We start from the raw sequence: 17,408 nt of genomic DNA on the forward strand, positions 1-17,408 counted from the left end.
CTCTGTGACTGGAAAGTTTTGTTAATGCCAGTGACAAGCAGCTAAGGGCACAATATCTGCTTTGATTTTCCTGACACACCCTTGAGCTTTCCATCCTCACTTCTTTGTGGTACCCTCACCTTTGACTTCCTTTTGTCCTGTAACTGCCAATTTTGATCAGCTAATGAGAGCAATAAGGAAAAAACAATTTAGCTCAGCCGAATGCCTCTTATAACAAATAAGGAAACACAGTTTGTTCTTCTGGATTTCAGACTAAATTAACAACATTTTGAAAAATCCTGTACACAGAGGTCATTTTTAATGCTTTTATTTAGCAAAAGTTCCAGGTGATTTTGAAATACACTGGACATTCCATTCACTCAGGATGAGAAGTTTTTCCAAAACATTTTTAATAGCCCTAAACTGATTCTGTCTATCAAAGAAAAAAAGGGGAAAATCCACCCCAAAAATGTCTTTCTATGGTGGAGGTTACGTAGTTGGACTTCATAGACATTAAAGAAATTCTCACACACCCCATTTATATAATTAGTTAGAAATATTCCATTTTTAAGATTAAATTTTACATAACACCTTATGACTATGGGTTACTCGAATACCATAGTTATTTCTACTTATTTTTAGCAAGAGAACTAGACTTCACATTACTTAATCCTGGCTTATAAATTTAACTCTGTAAAATTGTAGGCTAATGTGTCCTGTCCAGCCTTCTCTGCCCAAATCAAATGCCATTGCCTTTGAGTCCCAGTTATAAGATGCCACTGAACTCCGCTGGGACTTACCTTTCGTCCTTCTTATCCCCATACTACCTAAATCAGAGCCTCTCATATCTATCAATAAATGTTTATGGAAGCGAAGGAGGAGGAGAAAAATAAATAAGCATTTTAGTTTAACAGAAAAAGTATGGGCTTTGAGTCAGACAAACGTAGTTTTGTGTCTTATTTCATCTATTTATTCACCATGTGATAGAGGACAGCTGATTTAATCTCTCTGAGTCTTAGTTTCCTCATCTGTATAATGGAGATAATAAAATCTCCCTCATAAAGTACCGTGAAGCTTACATTAAATAAGATTTAAAGCCTCTAGCACATAAGAAGTACCCAATAAGTTACTTCCCCTTCCGCATTCCAGCAAATCATTACTAGTTCAAGCCTGCAGTGCACCTGATTGAACACAGGGCTTTTCCTAGGCTATGAGCTTTTTGAAGACAACATCTTATTAATCTTTATATTTCCTATAGAACCCAGGATAGTGAGTTGCATAGTCTGGAGGCACAGTAACTGTGTTTTGTATTAAACCGAGGGATAACGCAGGATCACTCCTGAACTGTGGAACAATTGTCTGTGGACTTTGGCACTTGGGGCTCTTTTGGGAATACAGCTCCTCTTGTGAGCTATGTATGGCTCAGGCCACTCTGGCCTTGAGACAGTCCCCATGGCTTAAATTAGGATAACTACTTTCCTGAATTCTATGGCAACTGATCAGAGCACTGTTCCATGTCTCACTGTAGAAACTGCTGCAAAAAAATCGACCTTCCTCTGACAGAGACCGACCTCTGTGCTGGCAAAACCACAGGTTGTGTTGAAAAAGCACTGAGTCAAATAAACCTGGGTGATAAACCCCAGCTTGTCCCTGACCAGCCAGGAGACCTTGGGCATGCTCTCTCTACTTCCGGAGCCTCAGCTAAAACAAATAGAGATAATAATGCTACTGAGGCTCTCACACAGGGTTGTGGGTAGAGAAGGAAGGCGAGGCCTTGGAACACATTTTAACAACCATGAAGCAGAATGCAAAAAAAAAAAAAAAATATCTAGAAAGTCATCACTTTGGGTCATATGAGGCTCTTACTTTATCATAGCCTAGGCTCCCACCTACCCTATTCCCTTCTTTGGTCAAAGGACCAACTCTTACTTTATAATTCCATCTCAGTTCAGCAGAAAAGCTGTGCATGTATGTAGATGTGTCTGTGTGTGTGTCTCTGTGTGTGTTTGTGTGTGCACGGACACATGCAGTGATGCCATCTACATAACTCCCAACCTTTTCTTCTGCAAGCCAAGTCACGATGCAACAAGCAAGGGCAGTCGTGCATTCACAGTACCGCAAAGCAGCCGCCATGCTGCAGGGGCCGAGCCACCTGCAGGCACAGAACTGCACCCATTCACTTTCTGTCTGATGCCAGAACCACACTGCACAGTCCAGCTGCTTGTGGACTTTTCTTGTGTGTCAATTACAGCTTCCTTTGTAAAATATTCCAAAGAAGATACAGCTCAACCAAAGCGTAACCAAAAGTCAGTGCCAGACTAAAGAAGGCAGGTTAGGGCAGTAGCCAAGACCCGTCTTTCCAGCTGAGGAAGAATCTTGCTTTCTACGTCATTTATAAGCATCACTCCAGGCTTCGTAAGGAAACCGGGACGCAGGGGAGGCAGATCCATCACCTATACGCCGCATATGGAAGACCGAACCTTCCCAAATTTCTGATAAAAGTCTTCCTCTGCCTGGGCCAAGGCGTCTTCATCAATGTACACAGCCGGCCTTTTGGCCACGAGAAAGTACTGCACCTTCCTGCGATTCCAGCCCAGCACGTACTGGAGCCAGCCGCAGATGGCGGCGGTGGAGCGGCCCACACCGGCGTTGCAGTGCACGTACACGGTGTGTCCGTTCTCAAGCAGCGCGTGGAGGAGACACACCGCCTGCGGCAGCATCTGGACGCGGCCTGGGATTGAGAGAGCACAGCACAGACCAGTGAGAAGTGAGCCCCGTGTTGCCACTAATAGTCACTCCTCCAGCGCACCGAGAAATCACAACTTTGTGGCGGGAGGGGCAGGGATGTCGGAGCTTGCTTCATTCCTTCGTTTTGAAAGAAAAGGTGAGACAATATCAAACCCTGCTATTTATAAAGTGGAAAGAGCAGCCAGAGGCAATAGGTCAGCTCTGAATCTTCAATTGATTTTCCTTTGAGTGACGTCTGCATCCGTGCAAATCTCCCTTCAAAGATAATTTCACTACCACCTCTCCTCAGAAGAATGGATTTTTACATCCATCAGAACGGTCTGTACAGATTGGGCAGAGGTTTCAAGGATTGCAAAGAGAAGCTCACAGGTCCTGTCACCTGAATTTCCTTTAATCCAAAAGGATCTTCCAGGTAAATCCAAAACAGAGTTAGTCCATATTGGTTAAAGGAGTCAATCTGACTCTTTCAACATGGGCGAATTTTAATTTGTCCAATGAAATGGCTAACTGGTTAACTGACACATGTGGGATAGCCAGTCGTTCATGGATTCATGGATTCATGTATCCACGTATTCATGTATTCATGTGTATTAAAATTGATTCAATTTCTCCTTTACTGTGCAATTATGATTACAGGTGTGGCTGCTCTATGGCTACTATCTTGATGATTAGAGGATCCAATGTCTTCCCCTCGTCACACTGAGACAGGATATACGATGCCCTGCTGAGGCCCATTGGACCCAGGCCCCTTTCATCACCCTAGGGACAGAGAGCCCCTAAAACCAGCAAACTCCTGGGTGCCTGGGGCTGCTCACAGATGCTCAGAGCAAAATGAATTTAGTGGATTTCTTGGGAGAGTGGAGGATGGTCATTATAAACTACTTCAAGAAGCTATTAAAGGGCTTCCCCGGTGGCGCAGTGGTTGAGAGTCCGCCTTCCGATGCAGGGGACACGGGTTCGTGCCCCGGTCCGGGAGGATCCCACACGCCGCGGAGCGGCTGGGCCCGTGAGCCACGGCCGCTGAGCCTGCGCGTCCGGAGCCTGCGCTCCGCAACGGGAGACGCCGCGACAGTGAGAGGCCCACGTACCACCAAAAAAAAAAAAAAAAAAAAAAAGAATTGATTAAAGAGGGAAATTATACAGAGTCCCGGATGAAAACTCTGTGCTATGACCTCACATTCTGCAGCTGCTCTCTGTCCTCAACCACATGGAGACACCACAGCCCGGGGGCGCTCTTCCGAGGGCCACAGAGAACGCCCTGTCCAGCCCTCACATCGCCATCCCGCTGGATGACGGCAGAGGTGGGAAAAACCCCTCCCCTCAAAAGATTTCAGGAGGCCTGGAATTCTCCCATGGCCGAGAGCTGCTCAAGTAAGTTTAGACTTTCCTTAGATGTCCTTTTTTAAAACGCCTTGTAGGGCCCAACACAACACATTTCAATCAGGCGTCACCACCTTAGAAGGAGAGTTACCAAAACCCCACTGTGGCCGGAAGTCACCTCCCTGCTGGGGCAGGGGGTGGGAGGGGGGGAGCACTTTGCCTCGGGCTCAGCCTGCTCTGAGGTCAGAGCAGGCGATCTCTACGGAAGCCGGAAGCCGGAGAATATCCGAGCTGCTCATGGCGCTCTGTTACTCCCTCTGACTAAGGGATCGAAAGGGCCCCACGCGGCAGTGTAGAGATGCTTTTAACAGGAATGCTTGAGCAGAGCACACTCTGAGGTTCCTGAAGCTCCATCTCTGCCTTGTCCCTGAAGGCATCTGAATTGGAGACACACCAGCTCCAAGCCTAGATTGAGTTCTCAGAGTCCAAACTGAGCCAATAAACTGAAATGGATCTATTCTTCTGTGCTTGGTTGCAGGATGCTCTGAGGTTAGAGTTAGGTGGGCCTGCCATTCAGTCAGTTGCTCCTGGCCCTCTCCTAGAGGCAGGAAGTGTCTCCGGAGATGTAACAAGGCAGAAGACACCATATGTACCGGAGAAGTGTCTCGCTGTATGTCTCAGGGAAAGGACTGTTTATTTGGTCCACCATTTGAGTTGAGGGATCAGAGGCGGCAAAACCTCCAAGGTCTGTCGGAGTGGCCCTGCTGATAAGGGTGGGGCCTGTTCAAGGGCACAGCTTTTGTTCCGCTGAGGGCGTGTTAGAGGTTTACTTTAAGTGATGCTGTCCAGGAAGGGAACTACCAGGGACGGATCTGGGAAGCTTGGGTTACTCCTGCTCCTGCCACAGCTGGCATCGCTTTTCAAGTTCCCTGTTACGGCTGCCTCTCCACTTACCATGTTCATTGCCGGGAAATAAACGTAAACATTTTTTTTTTTTTTTTTTTTTTTTTTTTTTTTGCGTTACGCGGGCCTCTCACTGCTGTGGCCTCTCCCGTTGCGGAGCACAGGCTCCGGACGCACAGGCTCATTGGCCACGGCTCACGAGCCCAGCCGCTCCGCGGTATGTGGGATCTTCCCAGACCGGGGCACGAACCCGTGTCCCCTGCATCGGCAGGCGGACTCTCAACCACTGTGCCACCAGGGAAGCCCCGTAAACATTTTTAATATGGGTTTTCATCAAAGGCCAAATACACAAGTAAACCACAGTGGACATTTGCAGGAGGAGCTGCTGCAGAGTCCCAGAGTCAATGCTCAGCTTTTGCAGCATCAGCGGAGCCAGCCTGCCCTGGCCACGTCTACGTGGACCCATCAGGATCCCTTCCGCTGACCTTCACTCTGGCCAGAGGTTCCCCGAGGAAGGGTCTGCACCAAATGGCCAAAATGACCTAGTATCTCCCCCTCTCCTTTTTATCTGTAAGAGATTCTTCAACAGGTATGTACACAGTTTAGAAGCTGAAAGGGGATTTGTGTTAGTTTCAGGTTCAGTGAGCACAGACACATAATCCTGGAATGTAAATGTCAGCTGCCACGTGGAAACTCCAGAAGGCTCCCAGTTTAAACACAGGTCTCACCCACCAGCGGTCTTCTCCTAGAATCACTCAGCCGTCCCACTTAAGAACTATCAAACGATTATTTAAATAACACAAAGAATGAATAAAGAATAAAAAGGAGCACCCGAGAAGCAGTCAGTCTAGGGGGCCCACCCCTCTCAGCCTGGCTTCAGCTGGAGCCCTCCTTTACTTTGACCCGGTTTATGACTGATGACAGCTAACACGTACTGAGCCTTTTCTACCTGCCGACCACTGATCTAATCACTCTGTGTGCGACAGCTCCTTTACAGCTACCTCTCAACAGCTATGAGGTTGGTATTATTATTATCCTCAGTTATATCTGAGATTTGCCCAAGGTTATTCCCTAATGGCCACCTCCAACACAGCCGTCCAGATTCTAAAGCCTTTGGTTTTAACCTCTGTACTACTGTCCTTCCCTAGCCTACCTGGTCAATGGCACTTGCTGGCCACTATGCTGTCAATCTGAATTTTCAGTCAGTCCCTGCCCCCCACTTACCTGGTCATGCTGCGGCTCTCACTCCTGTGGGACAGTAATACCCTCCATGGGATTCAGCACCTCGGCCCCTACCCTAGAGGGGCCATCTGTGCCCTACAGGCACATGTCCTTCTGCTTGAAAACCCATCCTAGGGAGCCTGAGCTAATATGTAACCCGCCAAGGAATCACAAGACAGCCCCCAGGGTCAGGGCTCACACAGTAAAGCCAGCATCAACCAGATCCCCTAATCTTTATGCTTCACATATTTAGGCTCCATATAGAATTTAATTTGATAAAATGTTTCCATTTTTAAAAACAATAACACCCCAAGGCAAAAGAGAACCACTGATTTTTTTTAATGTAAAATATTCCAAATTTTAAGTGTTGGCAACTAAGTTGAAACTTTTAAAGCCTGTGCAGGTCCAACAAAACACTCCACCATCTGTGATTCTTACTTTGGAATTTAAAACAGGCCTTGACTCTCCATAGATGCTCAATAAACACGAATTAAATACACGAATTAAAACAATGTAAAGAAACTTGTTAATACCGATTTGATCTGAGACAGTCCGAGACCCCTCTTATCTAAATTTCCGGTCCACGTCTCCTCCAGGCTAATCCAACTCTGGAATGATTAAAAGCTACCTGAAAACATGCAATAAGCAAGCAGGCACAGGTGAGAAAGAGGACAAGGGCATGGAGGGGCAGCCTGAGGCATGAGGGGGCCTGAAATAAGTGGGAGTGGGGAGTCCCTAAAGATATCTGAGGTTGACCTAAGGCTGACCCTGAAAGAAATCATTCCTGGCACGACTTTCAGCCTTCCAACACACACACACACACACACACACACACACACACACACACACACACATACGTCTTTCCTTTCTTAATCCAGAGGCAGATTTATGGCTGAATATATTACTATTTTATTTGAGCATATCTTCTTTTCCTTAATATTGATAAGGTCTATGTTATCTGAAACGCCCTTTGGTAGAAACTGAAGAACTTGGCGCTAATATTATAGTCCCAACTTTGGAATTTTGAAAGCACTTTCATATCAATTATTTTATTCCATTGTTATAATCGTGTAAGTCTGCAATTATTATTCCCCATTTTCCAAGTTCAGGAACAAGCCTGCCCGTATCACATGATGGTGATAAGGCTCAAGCCCAGGTGCTGTGGCTCCAAGGAGAGTGTCTTCGCCTCGTGGCAGCACTGAATTTAGCATATGCTGAGTCAGACAAAGAACTAAGACTGTGACCACAAACGGGTGGCTCTGGGGGGCATGTTAACCCATTTGGGAGACAAGGGTAAGCCATTTGTTATAAACAGCACTGAGCTTACAGAGGCCCAAACCCAATCTGAGTACTTCCCGTGTGAGGGAAAACTGACTTTTAATGAACAGCTTTTATGTTTTCAGGTGAGTGCTAGATTTGGGAGCTTTTTGTTCCTCAGCTGAAAGACACAAACCAAAATAAAAAAAATTTTAAAAAAGGAAAGGAAAAACCTAAACAACCCCAGTCCCACTGCATATGACAAAAAGTACAAGAGAAAGAATCGACGGCACAATTGATTGTACCAGGTCTGTGACAACCAGTGGTGACAGTCAGGCCTAACAAACTGTCTTCTTTCTCAGACTTTATCTGACAGCATTACGCTGCGGCTCCAAACACTTCCAGATGGATTTTTCTCTAGAGCTCTAAAAATATTCAGCTGAATTAATCTGTGTGTTCATTGCGCTAATGTTGTGAGCCACAGAGATTGATCTATTGGTCAGAAATTCCTCGGCGACTCAGGAGTGTTGTTAACCCTTTGATTACTCCCCCCAGGTTATGCTGAACCAAAGAAACCCTTTATTTAGTCTTGGGCTTTGGCCTTTTTCAAGTGGGAGCTTTCATTTTTGCTGCCACTTCATGTTTCCAAAGTGCTTCAGGGTGGAAGACGCTCCGTTGTATGACTGAGTCCTGGTGACTCTGTAACCCACCCCCACCCCCCCCGCCAAAGGTTTTAATACCATTACAGCAGGTCTTTGGAGGTAGAATTTTCCATCAGGCTTCTGTATATTCCCAAACTATCAAGCAAATTGCCTATCAGTCAGCAGGGTTTTGGAGAATCAGTGCATGGGGTGGAGCCGGCCATCTCAGCTTCTCTGAGCCTCGTCTCACATCCTACTCCAACAGAATAACAATGCGCTAAGATGACAACCAAAGAAGCGAAAATCAAAACACTCCCAAGAAGCTACAGGCACACTGTCCTAACGACCTGCTCCATTTTGAAACCAGAGAAACCAACTGGACAGGGCAAATATGACCTAGATTCGACCAGTGCTCTTCTGTGCAAATAAGGTGGGTTTTTTGTTTGTTTGTTTGTTTACTTCTTTGAAAAAAGACAGAGCTCCTGCAGCTGAATCAAGCTCCTATGGATCAGCATTAATTACCAAGAAGAGTAACCAAACTATCTCCTCCTTCAGGAAGAAAAATTATACATCCCCAGTGATAGTTCAGTTCACACAGACCCACAAAGGGGTCTAGCCCGGCCAGGAGGACCATAAAGATTCATTGAGAGCCAAGATGGCCAAGGTCCTGGGACACTCTGGGGTGACAAGCTACCTCCCTGGAAACTCCTGACTTTGTCTAACTCCAGCTGACGATGTACGTGACAGACTGAAAGTGCGGGTGGTGGTCTGCAGAAAGTGCATGAAGAGTCCACGTGACCATGTAGAGAAGCTTCATCATATGGTGTCAGGAGCAATGTTCTGAGCCTGACTGCCTGGGTTGAAATCCAGGCTGTGTCTCTGCTATATGACATAGGCCAGGTTACTTAACTTTTTTGTACCTCATTCGCTTCCTCTGCAAAATGCAGATAACTACAACATCTGCCTGGACTCTTGTCTTGAGAATTAAGAGTTAATGTATGCAATTACTGAGAAGAGTGTCTGATACATAATGTACTTTGCGGGGAAGAGGGCTGATGATAGAGACGCTTCCGCCCTGGCCATCGCTTGTCTTCCTTCTTTCCCCCAGAACAGCAGTTCACCAAACTCCCTCAGCCTGCACCAGTGCATAGCTCTCTGCTGCCCCCTGCTGACATCTGGTTGATATTACTCGTGTAACTTGTTCTCTTGGCTCCACTCCGTTCTACAAACAAGAACCCTCCTCCACAGCCAGGCTGAAATACAGATCGTTCCTCTAAAATACCATGCCTCTGTGCCTTGGTTGTTTCTTCCACCTAGCATGCTCTTTCTCCCTCTACCTTGACCTGCCACGCCCACCTCAAATCCCAGGATACTCATGTAGCTTCCCTGCGCTCCGCCGTAGAAGTGCTCCTCCCACGCCATAACCCCCCTAGTGCGCAGGACTCACCCCTCTCATCACTTTCTTCTTTCTACTATAAGTAGTTTTGAACTTGCCTCACTGCCTCTTACCATGAGATCAAAAGTGTGCCTTGGGCTTCCCTGGTGGCACAGTGGTTAAGAATACGCCTGCCATTGCAGGGGACAAGGGTTCGAGCCCTGGTCCGGGAAGATCCCACATGCTGCAGAGCAACTAAGCCCATGCGCCACAACTACTGAGCCTGCGCTCTAGAGCCCGCGAGCCACAACTACTGAGCCCACGTGCCACAACTACTGAAGCCCGCGCGCCTAGAGCCCGTGCTCCACAACAGAAGAAGCCACCGCAATAGAGAAGCCCGTGCACCGCGACCAAGAGTAGCCCCTGCTATCCGCAACTAGAGAAAGCCTGCGCCCAGCAACGAAGACCCAACACAGCCAAAAATAAATAAATTAAATAAATACTTTTAAAAATAAAAAGTGTGCCTTATTTATCTCTGTTTCCCTGGCAGCATCCATGTCACACCCTACTTCCCTCATCACAAAGACACGCTCAGCCAGTGTTTGTGCAGTAAATGAAGCATCGCTATTGCCACCCTGCCCCAAGCGGTGTTCTCTCTCGTTATCTGTCACCTTACCTACCGCAGTCACCTTCTAACTGGCGTCCCCAGATCGGCTGGGGACCGCTCCAACATTCTCTACACTGAAAACGAAGGGCACTTTCAAAGGGAAAAAAAGGGGCTTCCCTGGTGGCGCAGTGGTTAAGAGCCCGCCTGCCGATGCAGGGAACACGGGTTCGTGCCCCGGTCCGGGAAGATCCCACATGCTGCGGAGCGGCTGGGCCCGTGAGCCGTGGCCACCGAGCCTGCGCGTCTGGAGCCTGTGCCCCGCAACGGGAGAGGCCACAGCAGTGAGAGGCCCACGTACCACAAAAAAAAAAAAAAAAAAAAAAAAAGATATTAATCTCAAAGGGGAAAAAAAAAAAGTTAACTTGACATCTCTCAGCCTCCTGCCCTTCCAACTGCTTCTCACTGCTTTTAGGATAGCATCTGAAGATTTTATTGTGCCCCAAATCCTGCAAGACTCTGCTCCTTCCTTCGCAGCCCTGCAGCCACGCTGGCCTTCTTTCAGCTCCTCCAACACTCTGTGCTCTCCTGCCACGGGGGTTCTTCCCAAGCTGCCCCCTCTGCCTGGAAGCCTCTTTCCCACCTCACACGTGCCAGTGCCCGCTTCAGACCTCAGCTCCAACACACCCGAGGAAACCTTCTCTGGCCCTCTTCCTAGGTCTGACTTGCCCGCCTAGGCTCTCATAGCAATATCTATGTATCTTTCTAACCAAAAAACTCATCACAGCTTTACAACTCTGTCTGTAGTCATTTGATGAATGCTTGTCTGCCCTATAGAACTAGAAGCTCCACGAGGACAGGAGTTGGGCCTGCTTTTCCTCAGTTGTATTCCCTAGGGTCCCACACATAGTTGACACACAGTAAATACATGTTTCATGAATAAATAAATCGAAGGACCCATGTTAAACAGAATCTTAGCCAAGGTGTCAAAAGATATATATATATATATATAAAGTATATTAAACCAAAAACCTTATATTTATTCCACATCTGTCATTCACGTTTAGGTCATTCAATTATAGACAGCAAGGTAGGTAGGTAGATAGGCAGACAGATAGACAGACAGACAGGCAAAAACCCAGCAAGGGCTTCTTTGAAACACATTCAACACGGAGCCAGAAAGCTCCTTCTCATGCTTACCTTCAGTGCTCATATCCGGTGTCGGAATCCAGATGTAGGCCAAGCCTTCTTCCTTATACAGCTTAATCAGAGTGTCAGGAGTCATGGGTTCTGGGTAGCGGTTACAGCCTGAGGAATTCTGTACAATATCCCATTCCGTCTGGAAATTCATTACAGCCGTAATCCCCAGTTCATGCTTCAGTTTGATGGTTACATGTTCCACTTGGCGAGGGCAGCTACCCAGCCAGATATTTGGTAGAATTCTAATGAGAACACATGGAGTCAACTATTACTATTGTTGGTGTCATAGGAGCTGCATAAAACTTGTAGTGTTAAAACGCAATTAACCTTTAAAGCTGGAACAGGAAAAGCTGTATTAAGAATATGAGAACCAATATTATTATCAAAAGACCGAAATACTTGTGGTGGTGTTTTGGGGGAAACAAATAACTCTATTAACTAGAACGCCAGGAAATAAGCATTAGCAAACCAAATCTAGCAATATATTAAAGTAAGTCCACCAAGTTATACCTATTCCAGGAATGTATATGTGGTTCAATATTAGGAAACCCATCCACATATTTCAAATACTAACAAATTAACTGTAAAACTCCTATGATTAATTCTGGAAAATATGTGCTAAAATTCAGCATTCATTCCTGTTTAAAACCTATACAAAAATTTCAAATAGTATGAGATTAACAGAAACTAATAATCAATAATCTTCTTTTAAATAAAATCAAAGTAAAGATTATTTCCATTAGTAACAACATTGTATGATTCACCTAATGTTACAATGTAAGAAGAGGAAATGTAACTCTGCAAAAGAGATTAAACTACAAAAGCTATGAAGAATATTAAAAGTATTAAGATTAAGATATCTGGATGAAGGAAAATATTAAAAAATCAAGCAACCATTCTCTGTACTACCAATAGCCAGGTAGAAATAGAATGGAAGGAGCAGGGAAAATTTCATTCAAAAATAACAACAAAATTATAAAACATCTAGGAATATCTTTAACCAGAAAGCACTATAAAATTTTATTAGAGGACGTTACGAAAACAACAACGAATAAATAGAGAGACATACTGTGATATTGTGATTTATAAGAAATATATATTTGCTCTTCAAAACCATTTCTGGCACAGAGCTCCTAAAATCATTGAAATTTCCTAAGTGATGAGAGCTGTAACAGTGTCCTCTGTTAATGAGGTAACTTTTGGGATACACCTAAGCATGGAGGCTGGTTGCCAGAGGGTACCAACCTTGTGATTAGAGAGTTGGAATTTTCATCCCTCCCCCCGACCTCCTGGGAGTGGAGAGGGGCTGGAGGTTGAATCAATCACCTTTGGCCAATGATTTTATTAACCATGCCTATGAAATGAAGCCTCCATAAAAACCCAAAAGAACAGGGTTGGGGGAGCCTCCAGGTTGGGGAACACGTGGAACTGAGAGAAGGCCCTGCCCTTTTCCCCATGCTTCCCCTAGGTGTCTCTTATATCTGACTGTCCCTGAGTCACATTCTTTTATAATAAACTGGTGATCTAGGAAGTAAAATGTTTATCTGAGTTCTGTGAGCTGCTCTAGAAAATTAATCAAACTCAAATCTAAGGAGAGGTATGGGGAATCTCCAATCCGTAGCCAGTCAATCAGAAACACGGGTAACAGCCGCCTGGGTTTGCGACTGGCTTCTGAAGGCAGGTTGGGGGCTGGGTCTTGTGTGACTGAACCCTTAACCTGTGGAATCTGATGCTGTCTGTAGGTGGGTAGTGTCAGAATTGAATTGAACTGCAGGACACCAAGCTGGTCTCTGGAGAATTGCTTGGATATGTGAGAACACTCCCTTCCCCCATACATTGGAATTAGGTCCCAGAACACAAAAGATACCATGCTCTTTAGTTGCAAGACTTAAAATCATAAAATGTAAGTATCTTAAAAATGTAAATATTTTCCAAATTAATATATAAATTGAATGCATGTTATTATAATCTTGCATATGGTATATGTTGTCTTGTTCACTGATTATTCCACATGTGTACATTCTCTCCAGAACTAATAGGTGAATAATCTATTTCAAACTTTACTTGATTCATGTAACCTAGAACCTTACTAGGTTCATTACAGGGTGTTCAGACAATAGTTCTTAGATGACGGTGGCAGGCATCACAGATGCTTACCAGTGTTCCCAGGTATCCCCTTTCAAGCATGGAGGACTAAACTTCCTCTCTGCCTCAAAGTTAGATATGGCCACGTGACTTGATTTTGTTGATAAAATGTAAGCTGAAGTGACCGGTGTGACTTCAGAGGGACATACTTAAGACCTTATGCATGACCTTCCACTCTCTCTTTCCCTGCTGCAATGAGTATGAAGGCACATGTGAATGCTGAGCTTCTAGGAGCTGAAGTCACCTGGATGGTAACCTAACTCAGGGAGGGCAGCAGCCCAGGGAGCTAACAGCTCATGGTGTTAAGCCAATGTTGGCATTGTTTGTTACCACAGCCTAACTTGACTTGTTCTGACTAATACAAAGCCTAAATAAACTAATTGCTTAAAGTCTCTAATATGCAGGGAAGAAACAGAGCAGGGGGACTACACTTTTATTTAGTTACTTTCATTTTAAGTTTAGAGCAGTCATTCTCAGTTGGGAACAGTTTTGCTTCCCAAAGGATATCTGACAGTGATTGTGGAGACATTTTTGATTGTCACACTGGGTGGTGCTACTGACATCTAGTAGGTTGAGACCAGAGATGTTGCTAAGCTTCCTGCAATGCACTGGACAGCTCCCCACAACAAAGAATTATCTTCTCCAAGATGTCAATAAAGTGGAGGTTAGGAAACCTTCGTTTAGGGGAATAAAAGTGGAATAGAACCCTTTATATACTTTTTGTAGGAAGAAAAGGAATGTGGAGCAGGAGTAAGACCAACATACCTGACACAGAGTTTGTGGCTCATCAGCTACAATATTCTGATGATAATATGATTCCGTGTCATATTTGGAAATATGTAAGCATGTATGTATGTGTGTATATGAAGAGAGATATAGAGGATGAAGCAAAAGCCTAATATTAGACAGCTGAACAGCAGGATGACATGTTAAGTGTGGCATAATGGAAAGGGCACTAAACACAAGCTAGAAAAACTGGGTTCAAATACCAATTTTAGTATTTTTAAAAGCACTTGGTAATAACTGTCTGACCTTAGGCCAAACTATTTATCATCTCTGAGCCTTTGGTGTGCTCATCTTTAAAATGGGTCTAAAAATAACTAATTCACAGGAATTTTGTAAGGAGTCAATACAATTAAGTAATGTATTTGAATAAGTCTGACACTAGTGGATACACAATAAATACTAGTGGAGTTTATGTCTCGTTATTATAATTTACCTATTTTAGTAATTTATTTGATATTGAAATGACTATTTATATAATTTTTCATTGTCCTATGTATCCTTCGTTTGAATGTTGCAGAGCGTAGACTATTCACCCTATTTTATAATATGAAATCCAGCTAGCTATTCTCCTTTGGTTGTTGCTGTTGTCATTGTGGATGTTAACATTAAGAAGCCAATTGACTAATCCTCAAATGTGGGTATTATCCATCCTCGATGAAAATATCTTACAAGATCAAGCATCATCTTTCTAAAGCTTGAACCCTACTTACTCTCCAGGAGAGGATAAACCAATTTTTATTGCCGCTTGCGTTCTAAGTATAATGAGTTATTAGTAATTTCCTTGTGGATATTGAGGATTATCATGGAAGCAATAAAAGGGAAAAATTTAAAACAAAGAGAAACCCAGGTGCTGTGAAGAAGGGCACAGGATCCAAAGGGGTTTTTTTAACCTTATTTCTGACTCCAAAGAATTCTCAGACACCCCACTGGGCCCAGTGAACTGAGAGAAAGACCACCAGCAGGGACACATTTAGAGTACCCCAGAGCTATGCTTGGCCAGGACACTGTTAGCTGAGTATTTGGTCTTTGCAGGAATGGAAACTTCACATCCCCTGGGTCGTTGCCCCTACACTCCGGCTGTTCAGTGAGAGTAGGAACCTTCCCCTATGTAGATGTTCCATCCTTCCTTCCATTATTCCATAAAGATTCCTCCTGCAGCAACCTGCTGGATGCCTAGTAGGTAATAGTGGTTGGGCTGCTTTACCTATACTTTGGGGTTTAACTGAGCATGCTTACGTATGAAACTTAAGCAGACTTAAGTGTTCTTAAGAACACTCAGCTGGAAAAAGAAGGAAGTGGACACCTCAGTTATACAACCTTCTGAACAATAGTATACTTTTACTGTCCAAACCTTGAAGTGGACTGGTTACATATTAAAATGAATATTCATGACCGGTAAGCTGAATTCCAAATGTCATCCAGAGTTCTCTTGAGTACTGTACTCTTTGAGTGGGAGCATTTAGTATTTAACTAGTAAATAAATGCCAAAACAAAATGGCTGGCATTCAAGATTTCCATATCTACCAAAGAGTAGTTCATAGAGATATATAAAGGGTAAATCAAGACATTTGACCCTATAAAATAAGAAATCAGAATCCAAAAACAGACTCAATATATAGATCACATTGTGTTGCTAAAAAAAAAGGTGTTATTTTACCATCTTATTCAGCCCTGGTCTTCAAATGTATTTAAACTAGCCAGTAACCTTAAGAAACTCAGAACAAATCGAAGATAAATAGGCCCAAAGTTGGTACCCTAACATATATATTTCCCACATCAAGCTTCAAATGGAAATAAGCCCTTGAAATACATACCCACAGATACTCACACACAAATAACACCAGTTTCTATACCAAATACTACCAACTTTTACTTAACATAATTAATTCTTCCTCTAACAATGCTAGAAGTCAGAGTACATATTTAAGAAATTAATATAAAATAATTCCTGATTTTTTTAGAGTAAGATGTTCTGAACCTAGGAGGCGGACAACTAAAGATAAATTCTGAAAACAAGCAGTGTAGTGAAGGATAGAGAACTGAAGTTGTAAAGTAAATGATACTGAACCATTACATGGGATATAGAGACAAAATACTGGGCTTGTTGGAAAGACACAGATCAATAGATTCTACTTAATCAGACAGCTAAAGTGACCTTTATATGCATCCTATTTCAGTTTGCTGTCTCTAACAGTAGGTGATACATTTCTAGTTACACGATACACTATAGTAATAAGATGCATGATGTCCTTTCTAAACAGTAATTAAACTTTTACTTCATTCAAAAGAGAATAATTTGACACCATTAAAAATCTATTTTTACTCATCTCATCTTAGTTTTAATCTTCTTTTGGTGTCAGTGATACTTTAAATGATTTTTTTTAAATCAGTATTTTTCTGTAAAGGTGAGAAGAAATTTGTTGAAATATAAGATTTAGGGAATAAAAAAATCTTCTGTAAAGGTAGTTTTAATGCAAGACATACCAAACTTCAAAGATACAATAACAGAATAAAAAGCATAGCTTACAATTATATTGTAAATGACATCATAAAACTTCCAGAGAATTATTTTATGAATAACTCACTATCAATCATGAATTACAGCAGAGACTTCTGGCAGCTCCACTATAGACTATTTGGAAAGGTCAAAGAGAAACCACTGTACCAAATGGGCATTGACACTCAGTCAACCCAGAACAGAAGTTTCCAGATCTGGCTTTGCATTCAAGTCACGTGCAGTGCTTTTATAAAAACTTCTATTACCAGGATCTACCCCAGAGATACTCATAAAGTGGCTCTAAAGGGAGGCCTCAGATTCTGTGAATTGATTTTTACTTTATTTTTTTAGAAATTACCCATATTACATATATTACATATGTAGCTAGATTCCAGAACCACTAGCCTAGCAGATCCCAATAAACATGCAGGAGGACCTGAGTATATAGATCTCAATACCTTTTAGAAGCAGTGAAAAATATGGAGATGAGAGGATGTGGACTTGCTCAGCTCTACACATGGACATATAAAGTGAAGCCCTTACTTTCTCCAAAAGTAGTTTCAAGACTGCAAATGATTCCTAGACAGAGAGTGAGGAATGGGAAACTCTGTTATAAGAGAGTAGTTGTGAGAACATGTGTCCTTATGTTTAATGCATATTATCTTCCAAACCATCAAAACTAAATCTCTTTCTGAGCCATGCCAAATACTTAACACAGCTATATCCACTAAG

At 43.5% G+C, this 17,408-nt stretch overlaps 1 protein-coding gene across 2 annotated transcripts in view; it reads right to left on the reverse strand.

Annotated features, from left to right (window-relative positions):
• Positions 1 to 291: 291 nt before the first annotated feature.
• The window catches only part of EPM2A (EPM2A glucan phosphatase, laforin), a 100,750-nt gene continuing 83,633 nt past the window's right edge, over positions 292 to 17,408 (reverse strand). For both annotated transcript variants that reach the window (XM_059036004.2, XM_067010963.1), the window contains exons 3-4: positions 11,249 to 11,490; positions 292 to 2,710 (exon numbers count right to left, since the gene is read on the reverse strand). In XM_059036004.2, the coding sequence (XP_058891987.1) occupies positions 2,433 to 2,710; positions 11,249 to 11,490 (520 nt within the window). In that variant the 3' untranslated portion in view covers positions 292 to 2,432. The remainder of the gene's footprint in view (positions 2,711 to 11,248; positions 11,491 to 17,408) is intronic.

The sequence above is a fragment of the Kogia breviceps genome, chromosome 13, assembly GCF_026419965.1.
Source record: "Kogia breviceps isolate mKogBre1 chromosome 13, mKogBre1 haplotype 1, whole genome shotgun sequence".
In the NCBI taxonomy this organism is placed as follows: Eukaryota; Metazoa; Chordata; class Mammalia; order Artiodactyla; family Physeteridae; genus Kogia; species Kogia breviceps.